At 37.2% G+C, this 23865-nt stretch overlaps 1 protein-coding gene across 1 annotated transcript in view; it reads right to left on the bottom strand.

The window, feature by feature from the left end:
• Positions 1-15985: 15985 nt before the first annotated feature.
• Positions 15986-23865, bottom strand: part of TRPC5 (transient receptor potential cation channel subfamily C member 5) — a 346676-nt gene continuing 338796 nt past the window's right edge. The window contains exons 8-11 of the mRNA XM_045817615.1: positions 22498-22701; positions 22218-22259; positions 18472-18561; positions 15986-16712 (exon numbers count right to left, since the gene is read on the bottom strand). Coding sequence (XP_045673571.1) covers positions 16020-16712; positions 18472-18561; positions 22218-22259; positions 22498-22701 — 1029 coding nt within the window. The 3' untranslated portion in view covers positions 15986-16019. The remainder of the gene's footprint in view (positions 16713-18471; positions 18562-22217; positions 22260-22497; positions 22702-23865) is intronic.

The following is a 23865-nucleotide window of genomic DNA, read 5'->3' as shown; positions in this document are numbered from 1 at the left end:
GAAGAGAGGGAGAGAAAGATCAGCATGTGTTTGCCTCTCCTGTGCCCCACACTGGGACCTGTCCCACAACCCCGGCATGTGCCCAAACTAGGAATAAAACTGGTGACCTTTTGGTTCACAGGCCCATGCTCGATCCTCTGAGCTACACCAGCCAGGCAAACAGCTATTTTTAAAGAGTTCTTTCATTGTTACAAAGCCTATTAACATTGCCTTTTTAAATGTTTATTGATGCTTGTGAATCACTCTTCCTTTCCACTTTCAGCTATATCCCAGGCCAAAAGAATGATTTAATACCTCAGAACTCAAGGTGCTTGAACAGTTGAAAGAACTGGAGTGGACTCCATTGCAAAGAACATACTCTTATCTTTAATGTACTGTTCTTGAGATGATTCATATTAATGAGTTCTAAATCAGTTTGATGTTAATGAGTTCCAAATTATGCTATTTAAGGCTTCTGCCTCATAGTAGACACAGAACTGGTTTTCTAAGTGCTTGCTCTACAAGTTGGCATATGACACTTTAGTAAAAAAGATAAAAACTTCTGATCGTTATAACAGCCTAATTCTATGTGTTGATGTTTTCTCTGCTAACCTCCTCTGAGTTCTCAATTTGTGCAGCCTACAAATTGTTTTATGTTTTAAAAGTAAACATTTATTTTAGTCAAGCTTAAAATATGGAGCATCTTCAGCATTTTTCAGACATGCTAACATTTCTGAAATATACATAACTCACAGCAAGTGATTGTCCTGTATCTTAACTGTCAATGGTTCACTGATTAGTTTCTAAGGGGTGTTTTAGAAGATTGGGGTCTATCTTGAGAATGTGAGTCTGGAAATTGTTTGGTTTTGAGACAAGCACATTTGCCTTAGACTTCTGGTTGATTTGTTTTTATTTTAAACTTGTAGGTTGCTGCCTTCACTTGAATTCCATTACCAATTAACACAATTTAATGAGATGCTCATTATTAACTTAAACTAGAGATTAATGATCAACTGAAGTGTGACTGTCACCAGTGTTAAAGTCGACAGTAATAATGGTCTATTTAAAACACACAAGTATAATCCACTTATTTACATATTATTATCAACCTTCTGTAAGAAATAATCAAGAAGTGTGCCCTAACCCTGCTATTGTTTGAGGGGTTGGGCTGATGAAGGTAACCTGTTCTGGTGGAGAAGTTTGCATTGTCTTTTGAAGGCATCTTCCACATAAAAAAGGAAGTGGTTTTTCTGGTAATAAAAAAAAAAACCTTAAGACTTTAAAATGTTTAATCAGCCTGTAGTATAAACATAATGGTAGACTTCTTTTTACATATTACCTCTTCAGTTGCCCTTGATGTTACAAAAGACATCCTGCCTTCTGATGTTAAAACCAAATTCCACCCATTTAGAATTGTTGGGGGAAGGAGATACAAAAGTACTGTGGTTTGTTCTGGACCCTTTATTTTCACCCCCTTCCTGAGATAAATATGGTCACATCAAAGGTAGAAAGCTGAATCATTTCCATAGTGAGAACTAGTAGAAATCATTTTTATGCTGTGTATATTTGTCATAGCTAATTATGTTTTTCTTCCTTGATTAAGAGCAGATGAAAATATTGAATCTGTTTTACTGTAGAAATTCAAGACGTTAATTTAAAACATCTTTCATTTCTTTGGGCACTTACAGTTGAGGTATAACCTTTTAATTAGCTTTGGAAATAAAAGTACAAACCATGATTTTTATGTGAACACCAGACATTCAGAACTTGATTCAGACATAAATCTCCATGAATAATGAAATAGTCCAATTGGGGGAGAGTGGTCCATGTACTTAATCTAGATAACTCTGGGACAGATTTAGTTGATTTTACATGAAACCTTTTGCAGCCATTTATATTTCCATTTATAATAACTAAGAATTCAGGAGAACCAACAGCAAAAGATAGTCTCTTGTTTCTCCCCATCTTACCCTAGAATGAGTTTTAGTCAGATCACGTTGATTTAGAACACTTGTCTTCTCTCTTGCCTCAGTTATCAAAGGCAGTTTCAGGGATGTGTGAGGAGATGTAGCTTCAGGAAACATCAGCTGTACCTGAGTTGAGGTAACTGACTGCAGTTGGAATAAAACTGCATTAGAGTAACAAATCTGGGTATTGCCTCAAAATAATCTGGGGGTTTATAAATGAGAGATTAGCTCCATGTTAATAACTTTAATTATAACTGCTGAAGCTTGGGTTCATTATGCTATTCCCTCTATTTTTGTGTTTGACATTTTTTATAATAATTAAACAAAACTCCCATTGTAACTGGCAATCTAGAGAGTCAGTGTTCATTTATGAAGTGAGTTCAGGTTGTTAAACATGCAGTCTTGTGCCCTGGCTGGTGTTGCTCAGTGGATTGAGAGCCAGCCTGCAAAGCAAAGGGTCCCAGTTCAATTCCCAGTGAGGGCACATGCCTGGGTCATGGGCCAGGTCCCCAGTAGGGGGCGTGCTAGAGGCAACCACACATTGATGTTTCTGTCCCTCTTTCTCCTTCCTTTCCCCTCCATCTAAAAATAAATAAAATCTTTAAAAAAATAAAAATGTCATCCTGAATCGTGAAAAGAGTTAAACATAAGATTTTAGACAGCCTGTTGCACAAGGTTCATAGGTATCTTGTTAAGATATCTAGGGGGTTAGCCCTCGCTGGTGTGGCTCAGTGGATTGAGTGCCAGCCTGTGAACTGAAGGGCTGCCGGTTCGACTCCCAGTTGGGGCATATCCTGGGTTGCAGGCTGGGTCCCCAGTGGGGGGCATGCAAGAGGCAATGACCCATTGATGCTTCTCTCCCTTTCTCCCTTCCTTCCTCTCTAAAAAGAAATTTTAAAAATCTTTAAAAAAAGATATCTGGGGGTTTAGGAAGCCTATGAAATAGGGAGCTGATTCTTAAACTTCTGTAATTCTCAAGAATATACACTAAAAGTAAAACTGAATTTTACTAACCATGACATTTATTTGTAGCTGAAACTAATTGAAGTGGGTGAACCATTTCAGATTTTACTGCTTCACTGTTTCCCTAATAGTCACCACTACTTTTGAGTTCACTTTTCTTTTTATGGCTGTCAGAGGGAAGGTTGGAAACAAAGAAATTACTGTTAAACAATTATTTGCTTTTTGTTGTTTTTTCTCTGGTAGGTGGCTCTTGCCACTTGCTAAACATTTGTGTGTGTGGGGGGGGTTGATGATTCAACAATACTGAGATTAAACTAAGTCCATTCTTATTAATTCAGGCCAGTTAATGAATTAAAATGTTAAGATCTATTTTGGCCAAACATTGATTAATAGTAGTGATTTACTGGTGTTAAATGGGTGGTTAGTACCTTCACCAAATCATCTAGTAAATCTTTTCTTGCAAAACTTAAACTATATAATACAAGTTTTAAAAATCTTTTGTGGAATTGTAGAAAAGAAATTCTACCCTAGTACTGGGGTACTAAAGTTACAGACTTAAAAAAAAGAATGTTTTATTTCCTTGCTGGTATATTAGCCAGATCAAAGTGACTGTTCTATCTTGATAAATTTCAGTTGTACAAGATGACCAAATTGTAGAGCTCTGCTCTACAACATCATGCCTATAGACAACAATAGTGTATTATATACTTAAAAATCTTAAAAGGGTGGATCTCTATGGTAAGTGTTCTTACCACAGTAAAATAAAAAACGTGTGTATAGCCCTACCAAAAAAACCCCACATTTTTATATTCAGTTGTTTTGCTTGCTTCAGTAGTTGGATTTTAATTTACTTTCTTTACTTTAGATATGCTGAAACAGTTTCAACTACCCAACAAGTTTTCGTCATAGTTGTTTTGAAGTATGGTATAGATCTGGCTTTTGTTAACCTAGTTCTTTGCTTTACTCAGTGCTTATTTTTCCAATGTGTTACTACAAAATTTTTTTTAAAAAGTTGAAATAATTGTGTAATGAACATTCATATATTCACCACCTAAATTCTATAATTAACATTTTACTATACTTGCATTTTCACATACCCATCGATAAAGCCTATTTTTTAATACATTGCAAAGAAAGGCTAACTTAAGTACACCACTCACCTGTAAATATTTCAGCATGCATGTTAACTAGAGTTCGGTATTTGTTTGAGTTTATTTTCTTACTTCTGAGTTAAAGTGTACATGCAATGAAATGCACAAGACTTAATTGTTTGGTACAGTGCATTTTTTCCCATCTGGTATTTCTTTTTTTTTTTTCCACACTTTTTTATTGTTGTTCAGATGCAGTTGTCTCCATTTTCCCCCAACCCCAGCCATAGTTCATTTTGACAAATTACATCTGTGAAACCTAAGCCCTTACCAGGATAACATTTTCACCTCAGAAGACTCCCTCATGCTCCTTCCCGGTCAAATCCTGCTTCCCCATTCCCGTCCCCTGGGCAACTACTATTCTGAGTTTTCCCCCATCATATATTTCCCCCATCATTTAGTTTCTGTCTTTCAAACTATGTAAATGAATCATTATGTGCTTCTTTGTGTAAGGCTTCCTTCAGCATTATGTATTAGGGATCCATCCCAAATGTTGTGTATGTCAATAGTTTGTTTTTTATGACTGAGCAGCATTTCATTGTATAGCTATGCCATTGTTTATCCATTCTTCTGTTGATGGACACCTGAGCCATTTCCAATTTTTAGATACAAATAAAGTTGCTATAAACATATTTGTAGAAGTTTTTGTGAGCATTTGTTGTTATTCCTCTTGGAATGGAATTGCTGGGTCACAGGTTAAATTATGTTTAGTTTTATAAGGAACTACAGGATATTTTCCAAAGTGATTATAACATATACTCCCACCAACAATGTATGAGAGTTCCAGTAGTTTTTTATACTGGTCAACATTTGGTGGTGCCAGTCTTTTATTTTAGCCATTCTGGTATGTACAATATGTAGCAGGTGATATCTCATTGTGGTTTTAATTTTCATTTCTGTGATTTTGTTGGGCACTTCTTCTAGTGCCTATTTCCTAGTTGCATATATTTTTTTTGAAATGTTTAAGTCTTTTGTTTTTTATTATTGAGTTGTAGGAGTTCTTTGCATGTGCTGGTTGTAGATATTTTTTAGATATATTACTGTCTTTTTAATTGTCCTTACTTATCTAACCAACATGTGAATGCTATATACCCAGTCACACTTAAAATAATAGGCCAGGACTTGCAAGTGAGTTATTTGGCTGAAAGTTAAACTGTTCTGGTATGCTAACTAGTGCCCTGGTGACATAAAAATTAATGTTAATTAGTAAAATAAAATATAGTAACACTTCAGGAATCTGAATTAATTTAGGGGAAGGCTAATTGCCAGAAAGTTTATTACTACAAAAATTTTTTAAAAGAAGAGTGAGCTGATACCTGAAATATTGCCCAAATGTATTCTGATTATTCTAGTTGACTAATAACTAGCTTAACCTCAATTTATGTTTCTTTTCAATGATGTACAGAGTCAAACTGTTGTATAACATGTATCATGTTCGGTACTCAGGAAATACTAAGAAATTTCTTGGATAAGATCTGCCAGGTTTCTCAGTGGTGTAAAGCTATAGCTTCATAGCTATATTGCAACTTTCATGTCATCATGTTAAAGTTCTTTATGAACATATATTCAGTGTTTAAATATTTAGTAGCCACAACTTTAATAAGCAGTATAAAGGAATGATAATAATGTTTATTCTCAATAATCTACTTTTCAAAATATATAGGACTGTAGAGGTCTCCCTTAAGTATTTCTGCTGGTTAAATTATAATGTAAAACCTATTTTCCATAAATGTTCATTAATAATAGGTGACTGTAAATGATTACATTGAAAAGGGGTAGAACAAAACACCTTAAATCTGAACAGCCATTTCAGGGAGAAAAAAGCGAATACTTTATCTTTGTTTATACTGAAGCTAAAAACACACTAAATCTTTTATTGTACAAGATTATTTTTAATACATTTAGGAATTACTAACTTTGCACTTCTTACAGAAAGTATTTAAAGTAATAGTTTCTCAAGGAGGCTTTACCTTTAAAATAGGAGTTTGCAAAACCAAAATACCATTTACAGAAACACTCTTGGAATTTTCCCTTTTCATGATACAATTTTAACTTTAAGTTTGATGCAAACATTTTTTCTGATGCAAACATTTTATGTATGGTGATGTGTGATTGGGACTAGGGAAGTCAATTAAACAGTGCCTGTGTTTTTCTAGTACTCTTCATCTGTCATCAAATGTTAGCTCCAAACTTATATTCATTATTTTGAATAGGAAGAAACACTTCATCCTCAATTTCAACCCCATTTTTGAGAAACCTTAAAATAGATTCCTGTAAAGTTTAAATTTTGATATTTTCTTGACTGCTACCACTAGTTGCACTCTTACAAGAAACAAAGACAAATTAAAATGATTTCATTTGAGAAGGGATGTGTTTATCCTTATTTCAACTGAAATGTCCTTGAGAAGGTCATTGTCTTTATAGTTGAAATGACACCAAGTGGGTTTACTTTTACTATGTTAAAGGAGTAATTTGAACAGTTAAAATTTTGAAAGTTACTAAGTTATCAAATTGGGTTGCCTTTAACATTAAAAAATTAATAGACTGTGTTAAACCTTTGGGTTTAGAGGTTTCCTTTTGAGCTCACTCATTCAGTTTTAGGCCATTGGTTCCAGTGATCCTATTAGACATTTAAGAATTATCATTCTGCCTATTTAGATGACAGACTACATTGCTTTGCTTATTTTTTAAGTATTTTATTGATTATGCTATTACATTTTTCCAATTTTTTTCTCCCTTTATCCCCCCTCTTCCCTGCCACACCAGCCCTCCAGCATCCCCCCCACCTTTTGGTTCATGCCCATGGGTTGTACATATAAGCTCTTTGAGTCCTCTGTTTCCTGTACCATTTTTCTCCCCATCTATTTTATGCCTACTAATTATTCTTCTTTCCTGTACCTTTTCCCCCCTATTCCTCCCTTCCCACTCCCCACTGAAATCCCTTTCTCTAATTCTATTCCAGTTCTAGTTGTTTGCTTAGTTTTTGTTTTCATTTTTTTCTTTTCTTTTAGGTTCGTTTGCTGATAGATGTGAGTTTGTTGTTGTTTTACTGTTCATATTTTTTATCTTCTTTTTCTTAGATAAGCCCCTTTAACATTTCATATAATAAGGTCTTGTGCAAGGCAGTGAAGGGTTTCTACCTATGCGTCCATCTTGGCTGGAACTCACCTGCTTTGCTTTTTAAACCAATTGCTTAATATGTGTTGTAAAAGGAAGTACTACACGGTTTGATCACAGATAATGCTGTACTTTAAATAATATGATTTAATCTTATACAGGAAATACCTAGTCTGAACAGATGATTTTAAAATGCCCTAAAAATTCAGGTAGCTGCTACCGTCCTCTGAGTAGAGCTACCTCATACTTCTGCTGCCAGAGCTCCTTCTGAGTCCAGATCCCTCCCATCTATTTTTCTATAAAGGCTGGAGCTTTTCTTTACTTCCCCTTCTTCCTGCTAACAGCCAGTTGTCAGAACCTCTGTATTTCTTATAGAGAATTAAGAAATGAAGTGTCATTTCTTGTGGATAAGATAAGGTTTAGGAAGCCAGTTTTGAGTTTACATACAGCATAAGCCATTGGAATTTGGAATGTGTTTTACTATTTTAAACACAAATATTTCAAGGATTAACTCAGTATAGTTATTCCTTAATCAGTGGAGGTTCTATACTTAAGTATGGTGTTCTTTAAAGCATATTCCTTAGCTAGCTATAGACTTAAGCCAGTTAGGCTGCCACTGTCCCAATCATCTTTGGAACTAGATTCCAGATGGCAAAGAGAATAAGGAGTCTTCCTGGGATGGAAATATTTTGTATCTTGGTTTTGGTGGTGGTTCCAGGGGTGTGTACAATTGTGAAAACTCATTGAATTGTACACTTTAAATGGGTACAGGTAATTGTACAAAAATTATTCCTCCATATAATTGATAAGTAGAAAAACAAACTAGATTCCAAAAAGCAGTTTCAAGTCACTTTACAGATGATAAATACTGTGTCATTATTTTATAATTGTGCCTATCAAAGTGCCTTTTGGGTAATAGTACTTGAGAATGTTTATTTGTTACTGGGAAAAGTAGAAGTCAGCTTCATCACCCAGTTTTTTATACCAAATATAAATCCAAAGTTAGTTTTGACTTTCTAAAAATTAAACCTTATAGGATTGTGAATTTTTACCATTGAGGATATTAAGAGATTTTATTGTTGGATTTTGAAAATCCTCCCAAAAGCAGAGGTCCACAATGGTTGGAATAATGGCAACATTCAAATATGGGTGCAGCTTACGGTGACTACTTTGAAGAGCAACATTTATTTGGGAGCTTAAATGCTGGTATGTTTATGAAAATATCAGTCTCAATATTTTATAATTTTACTTTATATATTCTAAATTCATGGGGTTGAAAGATAACAGATACGGAGTCTAGCTTTCTTCCATACTACCCTTCCCCAATTTTACCTTCTATTTTTCATGTAGAGTTTTGACAAATTCATTTTCTTAGATAAAATTTGGAGAAATTTATCCTTCCAATAATTGGTCAAGGGTATATATTTATAAAAGCCAATCAGTGATACCCATTTTAAAAGGGAACCTTACTGTAGGTCTCATGTGAACTTAGGAATAGAGTAACCACAAAGTGAGGACTTGCCACTATTTGGAATTCAGCCTGAATATGACCCAACCTTTGAAAAGTGATTATAGGTTGTTCAGAGCTAGTTTTCATATACTGTTGCACTTGTGGATTTTGTTGAGAGAAAAAAATGTTGATGTTAAAATTGTACCTGTTTTAAAAATCAAACTCCATCTCAATGTGGACTTCCAAAAACTTGAACGATTTGGTGGTTTAGCCTTATGTTTTAAAGTGCTTTATTCATACTTGTCCTTACTTGCAGAGCTTTTCCATCTCTCCCTGTACTACCACCATCTAAGTTCCTCAAACATTCCCACGAAAATCTAAAACCTAAGTGCCCATCAGTAGATGATGGGTAAAAAAGCGGTGGTGCGTTTACACAATGGAGTACTATGCAGCAGTAAAAAAGGAAGGGAATCTTGACACGGACACCAGCCCGTACTGTCCACAGTGTTATGGATGAGATACGAGACAAATTCACATGGACTGCCGAGTCCTGTGGAGGAAAAGGGATGGCACGGCTACTCTCTTGAGGGGAGAGAGCCTTGGAGCAGCCTGGCCACTCTCTCAAGAGGAGAGCGCCCCGACCCTTGCCTTGACAGGTTTTCATTGGGTTTCAATTTGCACAGGAATACAGGTAAAGTTCATCAATCATTGTCAGGCAGTAAGGATCAAACAATAGATAGCATACAAAGAACTATGAGGGCCTACTCTGAGTCAGGGTCTGTTAGCTAAAGGGCTACAAAACTTCAGGAAATAAACTCATTTAGTGCTCAGACCCTTATCAGAAAATGGAGAGCATTCTTAGCAAAGGAGGTTTCACAGGATTTTATGTATTTTTTCTTAAGTCTGATTACCCGGGGAGCCCGCCCTTTCCAGCACAGGCCTGCACCACCCTCTGTCATTGTTTCAGGCTTAAGTCAGGCAGTGGAAGTAAGGCATCCAAGAGATTAGGAGACTTATTGCAGATAGAATGTGGACTCAGGCTATGTCAAAGCCGAGGGGCAAAGGTCCGTCAACTCCCTTTTGCTATACCCCCCCCAGTCCTTCCCTGGGGCCTCCCTGTGATCGTGCCTGTCTTAGGTTTTTTCCCCTTTGGAGAGTCTTACCCATCACTGGCTAACCGATCAATCATTGGGGGCCAGTTATGGATGAAGTAAAAGGAGCAGAAGTGGTGCCCCTGCCAGGGAGATAAGCCTTGTCTCCTTAGTGGCTTATGGTCCGAAGGTCACTCAGCCTTAGCCATGAAGGGGTCACAGCTCCTGAAACCAGGCAGGGTGGTTCTCAACAAAATCTTACCTTTTGTGACAGCATGGATGGACCTGGGGAATATTATGCTAAGTAAAATAAGCCAGTCAGTGAAAAATACCAAACGATCTCAATGATATGTGGAATCTAATGAACAAAATAGAAGCAGAGGCATGAATACATGGAACAGACTGACAGCTCTTGGAGGATGGGGGGACTGGATGAAAAGGTAAAGGGTTAGCCAAAGAATTTGTGTGTGTGTGTGTACATACATATACATATACACAAACATACATACATATACACATACATATATACACGTGTGTGTGTGTGTGTGTGTAGTGACCCATGGACATGGACAACGTTAAGAGGATTGCCTGAGGGGAGGGAACAGCTGGGTGGAGGGCAAAGGAGGAAAAACTGGGGACAACTGTAATAGCTTAAACAATAAAATAAAATTAAAAATAAAGTCTCTCTTTTATCCTGTCTTCCAAGGGTCAGTTTTAATGGTCGTGTAAGACCAGATAACTATCAAGGTTTCTAGGTTGGAAGGCAATTGACAATGAGTATTTGGGGGATGTTTGAACTTGATGGGGAAAAAAATGGCCAAGCCCAGCCTTAACTGCACTTGGAAATGGCCACCTTAGGCAAAAATGAAAGGCACACTTCTGCCTACCTGTTCAGGTGCCATGGAAGATGGTGCTTTGGTATGTTTTTGTGCATATGTTGAAGTGCAACTCCTGGGATGTTAGGTTGCCCTGAAACCTGCTTATAGATAAAGTCAAAGGACAAAAATAGGCTGTAAATTGGTGAAAATGACCTTCACATTGCAGGCCTTTCTTGCCTACATCTTCATTTAGTCTTTTTTGGTCATTTGGAGTTGCAAACATAGCTTTCCTTTTTGAGAGTTGAGGGATAAAGGTAGAGCAGATGTGTGCTGCAGTCATGGACTTAGGAAGGTTGATTGCAATGGTCAAAAGTGGCAGGTTTTCTGTTAAGTACAGAAATTGTTTGCCTTTTATTTGTGTAATAATGAAGTTTTTACAGAGCTTTCACAACTTCTCACATCTGATAGAACTAGCTGTTGGCATATGGGCATTCCACTTAAATTTATATTTAAACATTGTAATTCTTAGTATGTACATGTTTCTCAAGTACCACAAACACTGTTGGTACCTCTTTAGAAAAACTAAGACCACAACTCAGATCCAATCAACTAACAAGTATGTGTGAGATACAAATACACTGTACAGTGGAAATTAAATAGATAATGAATTTTAAAATGCCAGAGCACCCTTGTACTCTGCTGCCTGTGTCATTCCATCAACTAACTCCTTTGTTTCTTAATAGTCCAACTTACAAACATAAAGCCCTCAAAACTACCTACCAGTAGCTTCTCTGGACCAACCTTTCAGCATGTAGATGGATATCCTAGGCCACATATCAGCATATGACTAATAATATCTCAAGTATACAGTAAATCTGAAGTATACAGACTTACTTAATTCACAAGAACCAACAGTATTTTTACAAGGTGGTTTTTTTCTTCTTCTTCTGACCTAAAAGCTTTATTTTTTCTTAAAGCCAGACGCCTCAAATCCTGGGAGCTCTAATATTAAGTTGTGCCATAATGGATGCTTTGGTGGCAGTTCATTTTAACAATTCCTCACCACACCTCCGGAAATTTCTTTTTAGGAATTTTTAAAAATTGCAGTTATTCCTGCTTGCCCTCCTTTGAAAATGATTTAATAATTACCAAAAGGGGTGAAGAGCCAAGGCCAGAGTTGTCAAATAGTATTAAGTTTCATTTTATGTGTGTATTTTTGTGTGTGCCTGAGCCTCTGCTTGTATATACACAGACAAGATTCTCACTTTTACAAAAACACCCCCCTAAAAGCAATGTAAGCCAAAACCCGTGTTTGTTGCAAAAGTGATGTAAAAGGACACTAGAAATATAGTAAAAATAACATTTCTGTCTACTAAACAAATGTACACATTGAATTGGGGTGCTCGGTTCCCAGTGGCTAGTTATATGCCAACAAAAGATATTTGGAACAATTATCTAGATAAAGCAAGCCAAAGAGACAATCTAAAATACCCATAGATTTGATGCAAATCTGCAGGGGCTGGAGTTGGAGGGAGCTGAAAAGTAGGTATGAAGAGGTTATTTAAATTATACAAACAATTACCTGAACTTAATATTGGCTATGTCTATACAAGCAATCTGTTTATTAGCAATGTTTTTAAAACTTGATTACCAAAATAATATCAGTCTTTCTTGTGTACTTTTAAGCAGAAAAGAATGTCTGCCTAACTTCGAGTAGCTTTCTTTTACCTGGTGGTTCGACAAATTAAGGTCTGGGCAATTTAAACTTAGTCAAAACACCAGTTGAGTCTCAACCACAATGTAATAGGAACATCAAATGGTTATTCATATTTTTCTGGTCAAAGTATCAACTCACAGTTTTCACTGAAATTCCCAATGAAATTTTCAGGGGAGTGTTTTCACTGCTATAAGAACTGTAAAGTTCTTACTGAAGAGGTATTTATTAATTGAGTCATTCAAAAGATAGATTTTTTTACATTCTTTAATCAAATTGCAGACAGATATTTAGATGTTTTGAACTTAGCCAAAATAGTCTACATTAGGTCAGAGTAGTCTGAAAAAAAAACCAAACAAACTATGAGAGGCAGAATGAACTGAAAATGTTCCAATATTCCTATATTAAGAGGACAGAAGTATAACTTGAAGCATTTATGTCCCTGTAAAATTTGGCATCTTTGCGAAGTGATGATTCTGAATTTGAATTTTTCCTCTGTCTTTGTACTCAAATGTACTTAGAGCTAAAAGTGAGAGATACATCAACAATGGTCATTTTCTAATATAATTCAGACACTTTATTTGTAACAATATTACCAGGGAGACTTTAATGTAATTAAAGAAATGAATGCATGTGTCTAAAAGTGATAAGAAAGCCAACAGTAATGGAGGTGAACCATGATACAGATATTTAGACAAATAGTAAATGATTCTTGTACTACTTATACATATATTTTCTTCCCACTATATTTTTAACTTTACATTTAAATATGTCAGTCTGAGATTTGTGGAGTTCACAGCATTTTAAGCAAATGAATGAAAAGGTATCTATAGTGGCTATTCCACTTTCACATCTATGTTATATACATACTATATATATATATATATATATATATATATATATGCTTAATAATAAATATCTTATTTCTGTGATCTAGAAGATTAGAGTTTATTGATTTGCTCTGTGACCTTGAGTAACTCTGTCCTTGGGACCTCTGTGTTTTTTTTTTTCTTTCTATTTGTAAAATAAGAGTTTGGAATAGAAGAAGTAGATCCTACCTAAAGTTCTCTTAGCTCTAAAATTTTATATTTTTAAACTTATCCTCATGTTGGTTTATACCTTTCCTAAGGTCAGAGGACATACTTAAACATTTGATTTGAAATACCTTGACAGTAGCTGATCCAGATATTAAGGATGTGAACACAAATCTCTTCTTTCCTACTTTCCACTGAGTTAAAGGTGATAAAAAACACTGGTGGCACCAATGTAGAAGGTACAGCAATAGCTGTTCAGTTTTAACAGCAAACTGGCCTCCACCTCCAACATTGGTATGCCTAAACATTGCTAGTGAAGTTTTAAGCCCAAGTCTCAAAGTCAATAACCCTGATAACTGAAAAGGAATGTACTATCCATGATTTTTTTTACCCTGGTTTATTTCAGTAGTAGAGAATGGCTACTATGGCTACATATTCTGTCTTGAGAGCATAATGGAGAGAAGACTGGATATTCTTTATCCAGAAGACTGGATGCTATTACAGTTGTCCCATTTTTTTCTCCCCTTTATCCCCTTCCACCCTTTTTGGACTTGGGGACATGGCTCTATATCTGGCTACCCTTGTTTTCTGAGAAACTGATAAAGTAAATGCCAGAACAAACTTATCACAAGTACATGCATCTATGAGGAAGACATATCTTTTTCTTTTGATGAAATAGGGTCATGTATTGGCTTTTGGTGCCATCAATATGAGTTAGAAACATAGTCCAGATTCTACATATTATTCAGAGTTAATTTGATAATTGGGAAAGTTGATTCTGTAACTTTAGAAACCTTCCTTCTGGAAAGTAACCTGTTATTGATGCCAGGGTCATTTATGATATTCACACTTAGAGAAGCAGGAGAGAAGTTAGATTTGAGTAAATGATCACTTCAGATAGGATGAAGGAATTATTTTGGGACCATCTCTTATGAGATGAGTCTTGATGTAGCTTGTTCTCTTGATCACTTTTCCCTGGATCTGAGCTTTATTTTTCAATACCTCTTCCTGTTCCTCCAGCTCCCCCATCCCCAATTTTTCTCTACTTCATGTGGAATATTTTGACCATCAGTCACCAAAGCTAGGGCTGGAAATGGGAATTAATTTGAATAGAAGGAACTACACTGTCAAAAACTTTTTGAGGCATATTTGCACTGTTTGAAAATGCTTCATTTCACTTACTTTTACCAGAAAGTATACAGAGGAATGTAGTTGGATTTCTATTGCTATTGTCATTTATAAGAACAGTATGATGCCTAACTAATTCTCTTAATTTCAGAGCTATATACTGTTAATTTAACCTCCAGGACCCAAACCTAGGGCTGTTTCAGGTTAAGGTAAGTTGGGAATACCTTTGTACTAATTTTGGGTAAAGCCACCTTTGCTCAGCAGGTTATCTCTCAGCAGTTATTGTGTCTAATGTGATGACCATATATGTTACAGACTTCATTTTTTTTAACCTACACCTTTATATTCTGACGAGGTCCTCTTAAGCCATGGGAAATAATTTGATTCGATGTATTAGTGCAATTTTCTTTGAAAACAGTAGAATTTATATCATGTTTATAGTTCCGTGAAATCACTAGGGTTGTTACATTATATATTTAATAAGTTTACACGTGCAATTCCATTGCTCCCAGTGAATATAAAAACAGCAACCTGAATCAGGTTATCTAGACCTAAAATTGTTTTGTTTTTTTTTTCTAGCAATTAATTAAGATGAAGCTGTTCTTTTCAGATTTTGATACCTCAACAAGATGTCATTTTTTTATAAAGATATTTTCAAATCCAGGCCTTTATCTTAGAAATGCTTTCCAATAGCAATGATGCTTAAAACTATCAATGGCAGATAGGATCCTATAAATATACCAGCTAATTATTTTTTCTTGCCAATGTATGAGATGTAGTGTCTATTGGTTACAGTGCAGTAGAAGTTTTTTTAAAACAGTTCATATCCTAAATACTAATGTCGGTACTATGAAATTTTAAAATGTACTAAGTTAACTGAAATAACACAAACACAAGAAAGGAATTCACAAACTTACCAGATGTGACATATACTATGTGGTAAATATTCATTGGCACACATTAGGGAACTAACACATCTTTAAGAAAAAACAGCCCCCACAATAAGGAGAAGTTGCAGTGTTTAAAAAGCAAAACAACAAGGCCAGTTAAACCTAGAAACTACTACAAGCTGACAGTTCTTTGCAGGCTGTTCAATCTCCCTTTGATGCTGTTCATTGAACCAGAATGTGCAGCATGGAGCACTGAAGGATAACAAAGATAGGCAGGTTTATTTGCCTTTTTCTGATAGCTGGTGGGACACAATGCAACCCTCAGCCCTGTAGGGAAATGGTGGGATATCCTGAGGAAGGTCAGGAATCTGTGTGTCAGTAGCAAAGTGGCACCTGAAGCTTCAAGGAAGCAAGGGCAAGAAAAGCAAAGCCAAAAGGTTAAGCACCCGACTGCACTTCTGCTGATTAAGGGCATACACCCCTTCAGGTGGTTGTGAAATGGACTTAGTATTTATAGGTATAAAAAGGCTAATCACAGTAATAGTAATAATGATGACAAGAACAAAATGTGGAGAATGTAGCTATAAAAGATGGTGAAAATAATAGGAGTTTCCTTTCTAGGGGTGGGGGCAGTGAGGGGATTATATTCTGTGTCACTTCTCAGAGCAAGGCAATCATACATTTTCTGCGGAATTCCAGAACAGGAGTTAGGGGCTTGACTTAGAGCTGAGTTGTAACTTGTTCTTCCTGTCCATCACCCCATTTGTGCATGAGCAGGTCACAAGCCTCTCCCCAAGTTTCAAATACATCCTCTGAGGAGTCTAAAAGTTTAGAATTTGAGGAGCAGATGCTGGATGTGCAGTGAAGAGAGCTGGAACAGGCTAGAGGGCATTCACTTCTCTGAGCAGTGCCCTGGGCTTCACCTAATTTTATCTCACTGAGGTTAATTTCACTCTGCAAACATGCCTCTGCTTTCCCTTTCTCCATCTGAGAATATCTGACATCTTGCCACATACAGTGCTGCTGAGCGATTCCATCAGAAATTGTGTATATAGGCTCTGAATTGGCTTCAGGGGTATGACCATTAAACTTGGAGAATAGGAGACCCAGTTTCTTGAGAGAAGAACCCATGAAGGAGTGTTTGCTTGATGACTCAGCTTTTGACTTTTCTTGGACACCACTGGCTCTTGGTATGGTTCTGGTGAGAGATGGCCCATGGCAGACCTTTCTCTTGCAGCCTAAACTGAAAGAGACAGTCTTGGATTTGGCCTGAGCCCCACCACTGCCATCACTGCTGTCTTCCCTCTGAGAGAAGTCAGTGCTGCTGGTGGAAAAGCTTCTCCTTGGGTATTTTCTATTTCCTAAGAGGTCAAGCACTTCATATCGAAAGCTGGAGATGTCCTGCTTTAATTCCTAGGGCAAGAGAGAAAACACATGTTAAGATGTACGATCTATATTTCAAAATAGGTATATTGGGTATTCTTTGCAATGTTCCAGGTTTTGCCTAATAGCAAATCACAAAATATACAAACTACCTGAAAAATCTTACATTATTCCAGCACAAGAAAAACATGATAATTCTGTGGGCAGGGCTGGCCATTGGAAAAATTGTGCAATTGGTAAAGCTGATTTCAGAAACTCCCCATTAGGGGCACACCAATAGACTAATCCCTGCTAAAGCATTAACTAACAATTAAAGAATTAGATTAGGGCACTGGATCTCATAGGCATAAACATCTGCACATGAAAGGGCTCCTGAACAGGAAAAGCTTTTAGGACTCTAAGGTTTGAAACTAGGGAAGCAGAATGTGTTAGGTAATGAGGCTGATATTTTGGAAGAGAGGGCCCTGGTCATTCAAGTCCCTATGAAGTATCTTCTATCTCTTAACTGGCTGCTCAGAAACTAGATTCCTTCTTTAAAAACTATCTTTTAAAAGTTTAAATTTGATCATGCCACTCTCCTGCTTAAAACTCTTTAGTAATTTCTCATTAACCTTAGAAAAATGTAGAAACTCCATATCATGAACTACCAAGTTTTTCAAGGCCTGGTATCTGTTGGTCTCTCTGTTTTCGTCTCTTCCCACTCTCCCCAGGCTCTTTACTGTCTACCTGTATGAACATATCCCTCTTGCCTCTGGTCCTTGGCCTGTGGCTATCCTCTCTGTCTAGAACACTCTTCTCTCCAACTTTCCTTTATCTGACTCCTTCAAAGCTTACCTTAAAAACCTGCCTTGACTCCTCAAATCCCAGTTGAGTATCCTTCCTCTCTGTGTCTCTACAGCAACCCATGTATATACTGTTAGAATACTCATCTGTCATCCTCTATTATTATTGATTGTGTGTCACCCCATGAGAGTAGGGGCTGGTTATATCTTGCTGACCACTGTACCCCGGCAACCTAATGAAATGTTTGGCATATAGTAGGCCCTCGATAGATAATTTATATCTATGGATTAGGATAATGACCTTTTTCTATGTTCCTTAGAAAATATACATGTGTTCTAGGATAGGATTTCTCAACCACTTCGCATGTTGACCTGGATAATTCTTTGTTGTGGGTGCTATCCTATACACTGTAGGATATTTTGTAGCAACCCTAGCCTCTACCCACTAAATGCTAATAACACACACATCCCAGTGTGCAAGCAAAAATGTCTTCAGACTTTGCCAAATGTGCCCTGGGGAGCATAATTGCTCCTGATTGAAAGTCTCTGTTTTATGCTAATGTTAGTATTAGGAAAATTCTAATATTTAATTGTAGGCTTTCTTAAATCTTAGATTTTAATAATAGATTTTGTTGGTTTTTATCTTCTTTTTTTTAATGGCCTTTAAACCTCCAGGCATCTTCCCTTTGCCAACTTGCTCCTCATCACACATTCTTGCCACATAATTTAAAGCACTCAGTTTCTACACTGAGAAACACCCAGAATTTAAAAAGAATGTATAGGGCAGATTCTTTTGTTCGTAAAGCTGATTGTGGTGACAGATATTGGCAAAATCTCTCATATTTACTGAATTAAAGACAATTCTAAGAGAGAATACAAATTATAGCTGGCTTTGCTATATTAAAGGCAGTTGAAATTCCATCACCAGAAACTTCAAACACTGTGAAGATTAAATGATGCTTAAAAGATGTACAATGAGAAATTGAACAACTTCATGATTAAATTACCTTAAAATTTTCTTCTGTTAGTCCCTCATTTGTTTTGGAATTTCTTATCATAGCAGCCACATATCTTTTGACTAAATTCCTGATAACTTCCTGGAATCAAAAAAGAAAAACATGAAGAGGTATTTCCTTCTCGGGCTCTCAGTAAAATAAGGAACATGCACAGGAAATAAACTATGTTTAGATCTTTTTTGTAGTAGAAAATCATCCCAGGGTTTGATCTGCAAAATATGTAAAGAACTCACACAACTGCACACCAGAAATACAAACAATCCAATTAAAAAATGGGCAAAGGACCTGAACAGACACTTCTCCAAGGAGGATATACAGAGGGGCCCAGAAACATATGAAAGGGTGCTCAGCATCACTAGTCATCAGAGAGATGCAAATGAAAACCACAAAGAGATACTACCTCACACAGGTGAGAATGGCCATCATGAACAAATCAGCATCAGCAAGTGCCAGTGAGGTTGTGGAGATAAGGGAACCCTAGAGCACTTTTGGTGGGAATGCAGACTGGTGCAGCCACAGTGGAAAACAGTATGGAATTTCCTCAAAAATTAAAAATGGAAGTGGCCTTTGACCCAGCAATTCCACTGCTGGGATTATACCCTCAGAATCCTGAAACACCACTTCAAAAGAACCTGTGCACCCTAATGTTCATATCAGCACTATTTAAAATAGCCAAGTGCTGGAAACAGCCTAAGTGCCCATCAGTGAATGAGTGGATAGAAAAGAAGGCAGCAGGCTTCTGGCTCTGATGGAGGAGTAGGCAGAAATGCTTAGCTTCCTCACATAACCAAAAGAAGGATAACAACCAATTTAAAACAAAAATAAAAACAAAACAAAACCAGAACTGCCAGAAAATCATTTGCACGGAAGTCCAACAGCCAAGGAGTTAAAGAAACATTCATCCAGACTGGTAGGAGTGGTGGAAATGGACAGCCAGGGCAGGGAGTATGCGTGGCAAGGTGGCTAACCACACAGATAAGTGGGGAGGGACAATAAGGGAGTAAGGCAGACTGTGAAAACAAGGGTTCTAGCATGGGAAACTAAGGACTCAAAACCCCTGGCTATAAAAAATCTGTGGAGGTTGCAGTGGTGGGAAAAATGCCTAGTCTCACAGGAGAGTTCACTGGAGAGGCTCACAGGGTCCTGAAACATACACAAACCCACCTACCCGTGAATCAGCACCCAAAAGGGCACAATCCGCTTGTGGTTAATAAGGGAAGTGATTGAAAGTGGGATGACGGTGGAGCAAGTGGCATTGTTCCCTCTCTGACCCCTCTCCCACAAATAGTGCCACAATGCAGCAAAGAAGGTTGTGCCACCCTGGTGAATACTAAAGGCTCCACCCCTTAGCATGTAACAGATGTGCTGAGACAAAGAAATATGGCCCAAATGAAAGAACAGATCAAAACTCCAGAAAAAGAACTAAGTGACAAGGAAATAGATAACCTATCTGATACAGAGTTCAAAACACTGGTAATCAGGATGCTCACAGAATTGATTGAGTCTGGTCACAAAATGAAGGAAGAAATGAAGGCTAGACAAAGTGAAATAAAGCAAAATATATAGGGGACCAACAGTGAAGGGAAGGAAACCAGGACTCAAATCAGTGAACTGGAACAAAAGGAAGAAATAAACATCCAAATGGGACAGAATGAAGAAACGAGAATTCAAAAAAAAAATGAGAGGCTTAGGAACCTCTTGGAAAACTTTAAGCATCTGAATTGTGTGGGTGCTGGAAGGAGATGAGGAAGAGGAAGATATCGAAAACTTATTTGAACAAATAATGAAGGAAAAGCTCCCCAATCTGGTGAAGGAAATATACTTCCAAGAAGTCCAGGAAGCCCAGAGAGTCCCAAAGAAATTGGACCCAGGGAGGAACACAGCAAGACACATTATAATTAAGTTACCCAAGATTAAAGATAAGGAAAGAATCTTAAAAGCGGCAAGAGGAAGGGAGAGAGTTACCTACAAAGGAGTGCCCATAAGACTATCAGCTGATTTCTCAAAAGAAACCTTGCAGGCAAGAAGGGGCTGGAAAGATGTATTCAAAGTCATGTAAGGCAAGGACCTACATCTAAGATTACTCTATCTAGCAAAGCTATTGTTTAGAATGGAGGTGCAGATAAAGTGCTTCCTAGATAAGGTCAAGTTAAAGGAGTTCATTATCACCAAGCCCTTATTATATGAAATGTTAAAGGGAATTATGTAACAAATAAAAGGTCAAAAACTATGAACAGTAAAATGACAGCAAAGTCACAACTATCAACAGCTGACCCTAAAACACAAAAACTAAGCAAACAACTAGAACAGGAACAGAATCACAGAAATGGAGATCACACGGAGGGTAATCAGTGGGGGAGGGGAAGGGGGGTGAATTGGGGGAAAGGTACAGGGAATAAGAAGCATAATTGGTAAGCATGAAATAGACAGGGGGAGGTTAAGAATAATATAGGAAATGGGGAAGCCAAAGAACTTATATGTATGACCCATGGACATGAACTAAGGGGGTGAGGAACATAGGAAAGTGGGAGAGGTGCAGGGAGGAGGGGCATAAAGGGGAGAAAAAATGGGACAACTGTAATAGCATAATCAATAAAGTATATATTTAAAAAAAAAAGAAAGCAGAAAGAAAGGAACTCCTACCCTTCACAACAGCATGGATGGAACTGGAGAGCATTAATGCTAAGTGAAATAAGCCAGGTGGTAAAAGTCAAATATCATATCATCTCACCTAAAGTGGAACCTAACCAACAAAGCAAATAAGTGAGCAAAATATAATGAAAGACATTGAAATTAACAAACTGACAAACCAGAGGGGGGGTGGGAGGGAATAATGGGGCAAGAAGGGGAAGAGTCAAGTTACGGAATATGTATAAAGGACCCATGGACAAAGATATTAGGGGTAGGGGAAGGATTGAATGTGGAAGGTGGGGTGTGAGGCAGGCAGGAGAGAGTAATGGGGGGAAATGGGGACAACTGTAACTGTAACTGGGGACAACTGTAATTATATATATATATATATATATATATATATATAAATAATATATATATTTTTTTAATTTAAGAAAAAAAATCCTGGCATCTGGCCATTTTCTGCAAAAACCCAGTTCATTCCATTGGCTAAATGAAGAATTATTATGTTTCCAAATTTGGTGGCAGAGTGGGCCAGCAAGATCATATTTACCCAAAAAGAAAATTTTCTACCCAAGCATAAAATAAACATGGATTCATATTTATAGAATAATGAGAGCAGAATAATCCTTGACTGGTCATAGTCAATATCCTTTACCATCAGGCTGGATTAAACTTGAACCTGCCTAGTTAGTAAGATGAGAGCTTTTCTTCCTTTTATAAAGTTGAGAAAGTCATTCTTCAGTGTATGAAATTTGCTGATTTTAATGTTCACTAATTACACAATCAAGATATTTTTCTTAGAGTCAATCTACAGTTCTCCTTTAGGGGGATGGCCTCTTTTTACTTAGCTTTCCAAGAATGGCACATCCGTGGTCACTATATTTTGTATGAGTAATGGTAATGATTATAGCTACCACTTAAATGCAGTGTGTCACACACACGCTAATACATTCATACTCATCACTCAAATCTCACAATAACACTGTTAAGTTTTATCATCCCCACTTTATAAATGAGGAAACTGAGGCTCAGTTAAGTGACTTGTCCAAGGTCACATAACTGACCAAGAACTATTGTGCTTAGTTTCTGTGAGGAAGCTTTACCTGATAATGTTGATTCTGTATCAGGCTGTCAGTGTGGCGTTCCTGTAATTAAAAATGGTCAGAGAGGTTACATCAGCAGTCTCTCAGCAACCCATCCACCCCAAGATTATTTCTAAGTATTACGACTGGAGAAAGAAGGGGGAGTTCCTGCCTGAACCACCCCCCGCCGAACATTTTAGGTTAGAGTGATTTTATGATATTTAAGATAGGGAGTGTCACAAAGGAGGAAAAGTAGGAAACAGTTTTGTTTTAAAAGAAACATAATTTTAAAAAGCCTTACCATGAAGCTTCTCAAGTTATGCCTTCTCCGTCTACCATCAGGGTCTCGTTTTGGGCAGAAGGTGTTATTAAACCAGTTACCAAGGTATAGAAATGACTTGGGACTAGGGATGATATTAAAAGGAGGTGGCAAGGTACCACCTTCATCAAAGTAACTCATCCAGAGCTTTGTCCTTGCAAATTTCCACTCAATATCTGCATGATCCTATGAAAAAGAGAAGTTCAAGGGTTTGGGATAGGAAACTCCTAGATGTACCCACGTCACATTCTAAATGTTCTACCTTGCTTTCATAGGAGGCAATTTGTCAGTAGCTATAAAAATTCAAATTACACATACTCTGGGATCCAGTAATCCTACTTGTAGAAATTTATCTTATAATTATAAAAAGATGTATCACAGGGTTGTTCACTGTAGCATTGTAGCTTGTTAATAGCAAAACATCTGCCAACAACCTAAATATCCAACAGTGGGAGACTGGTTAAATAAATGATGTTATATCCACAAAATGCCTAACAATATAACTATTTAAAAATATCTATGGGCCTGGCTGGTGTAGCTCAATGGACTGAGTGTGGGCTTGTGAACCAAAAGGTTGCTGGTTCAATTACCAGTCAGGGCACATGCCTGGGTTGCGGGCCAGGTCCCCAGTGCGGGGCATGCAAGAGGCAACCACACATTGATGTTTATCTCCCTCTCTTTCTCCTTCCCTTCCCCCTCTCTAAAAATAAATAAATAGAATCTTTAAAAAATATCTATGGTCATTTTATATATAGAACATGTATATGCATTTGTCTGTATATCTATAAGACCTCCAAGACCTCTAAGTGAAAAAAGCAACATAAAGCACAATATATATTGTGTACAATGACCCCATTCATGCAAGTGAGAAAACCTTTATATTATGTGCTTACATGTCCTAGACAGGTATATACAAAACTTTCAACAGTAGTTCTTTTTTAAAGATTGTATTTATTTATTTTTAGAGAGGGGGCAGGAGGGAGAAAGAGAGGGAGAGAAACATCAATGTATGGTTGCCTCTTGCATGCCCCCCACTGGGGACCTGGCCCGCAACCCAGGCATGTGCCCTGACTGGGAATCGAACTGACGACCCTTGGTTCGCAGACTGGCACTCAATCCACTGAGCCACACCAGCCAGGGCAACACTAGTTATTTTTAAGGAGTGGGATTGGTGTGGATAGGCTTTCTTTCCAAAAAATCAACATTATTGAAGTATGATTATATAGAGTAACATTCACCCATTTTAAATATGTGATGAATTTTGACAAGTGTATATACTTGTGAAGTTGGCATCATAACCAAGACAGGCAAACAGATGCACACAAACACATACACGCACTGGAATTTTAT

The sequence above is a fragment of the Phyllostomus hastatus genome, unplaced genomic scaffold, assembly GCF_019186645.2.
Source record: "Phyllostomus hastatus isolate PE091 unplaced genomic scaffold, TTU_PhHast_1.1 phas_scaffold_28, whole genome shotgun sequence".
NCBI classification, from domain to species: domain Eukaryota; kingdom Metazoa; phylum Chordata; class Mammalia; order Chiroptera; family Phyllostomidae; genus Phyllostomus; species Phyllostomus hastatus.
Note: the sequence above shows the minus strand (reverse complement) of the source record. Positions and strands in the feature narration are given on the sequence as shown.